This window comes from Peromyscus leucopus, chromosome 4 (assembly GCF_004664715.2).
Source record: "Peromyscus leucopus breed LL Stock chromosome 4, UCI_PerLeu_2.1, whole genome shotgun sequence".
Taxonomy (NCBI): Eukaryota; Metazoa; Chordata; class Mammalia; order Rodentia; family Cricetidae; genus Peromyscus; species Peromyscus leucopus.
In genome coordinates this window covers 64,599,089-64,600,476 of record NC_051066.1, presented here as the reverse complement: position 1 = coordinate 64,600,476, position 1,388 = coordinate 64,599,089, and the positions used below count along the sequence as shown (strand labels likewise).

The 1,388-nt window shown below is 38.8% G+C and overlaps 1 protein-coding gene across 1 annotated transcript; it reads left to right on the top strand.

Moving 5' to 3' along the window:
* Positions 1 to 251: 251 nt before the first annotated feature.
* LOC114683685 (olfactory receptor 4C15-like) lies at positions 252 to 1,187 on the top strand. Its single transcript, XM_028857999.1, has one exon. The coding sequence runs from the start codon at positions 252 to 254 to the stop codon at positions 1,185 to 1,187; it is 936 nt and encodes a 311-aa protein (XP_028713832.1).
* The last annotated feature ends 201 nt before the right edge of the window (positions 1,188 to 1,388 follow it).

The following is a 1,388-nucleotide window of genomic DNA, read 5'->3' as shown; positions in this document are numbered from 1 at the left end:
AACAAAAATATTAAAAAATGTGGATGTTTTAAACTATTCAATAATTTTAACTCAATTCTATGTGATATCTAATGATATTTTAAAAAAAATTGGACTACTCTCTTCTAAATGGTAATAAAAATCAATCAATACAATTTTATATAAAGATGCACCATATTCAAAATCTGATACTGTAAACTTGTGTGATATATATTTGTCTTATAATTGCAGTTTTATAAATACACTTTCCTTTCAAAGTCCTCAGGAGAATCATGCATAACGAAAGCTTTGTCAATGAGTTCATACTCCTGGGGCTTTCACAGAACCCCCAAATTGAGAAAATATCATTTGTTATATTTCTATTGGTCTATTTTGCAACTCTTGTTGGCAACATGATAATTGTGGTGACCATTGTCTACAGTCCTGCACTGCTGGGCTGCCCTATGTACTTCTTCTTGGCATTCCTCTCCTTCCTCGATGCTTGTGTCTCTTCTGTTGTCACACCAAAGATGATTGTAGATTTGGTTTATGAGAGGAAGACCATCTCTTTTGACTGTTGCATGACACAGGTCTTTGCTGTGCACTTTCTTACTGCAGTAGAAGTCATCATTCTGGCAGCCATGGCCTATGACCGCTATGTGGCCATTTGCAAGCCCCTACACTACTCTTTCATCATGAACAGGAGGCTCTGTGGTATTCTGATGGGGGTAGCCTGGGCTGGAGGATTCTTACATTCTATCATACAAATTGCCTTCACATTGCAGCTGCCCTTCTGTGGACCCAATGTCATTGATCATTTCATATGTGACCTGTTCCCATTGCTGAAGCTTGCCTGCACTGACACACACATTTTTGTCATTTTGGTATTTGCCAACAGTGGATCTATCTGCATAATTATATTCTCCTTTTTGCTTGTTTCTTATGGTGTCATTTTGTTCTCTCTGAGAGGTCACAGCTCTGAAGGGCGTCGAAAGGCTCTGTCCACCTGTGGATCCCATGTTACTGTTGTAGTTTTTTTCTTTGTTCCTTGTATATTAATATATGCACGACCTACATCTCCATTCTCTTTTGAGAAAAATGTGTTTGTATTTACAGATGTCCTGACACCATTGCTCAATCCTATGGTATACACTTTCAGAAATAAGGAAATGATAAATGCCATCAGGAAAATGTGGAAGAGGCTGATAGTGGTTTCTGATAAATATTAAGACTTTTCACTTACATGACTGAGCAGATGGCTCAGTGGATAAAATACTTGCTGAGTAAGAATGGGGACCTTCATTTGGGTCCTTAGCACTCATGTTCGGAGCCAGATATGGTAGATTGTCCTTAACCCCGTATTGCTGAATCAGAGGCAGGCAGGTCCCAGGGATAAACTGGACAGCTCTTCTCTAAATAGTACAGCTAGC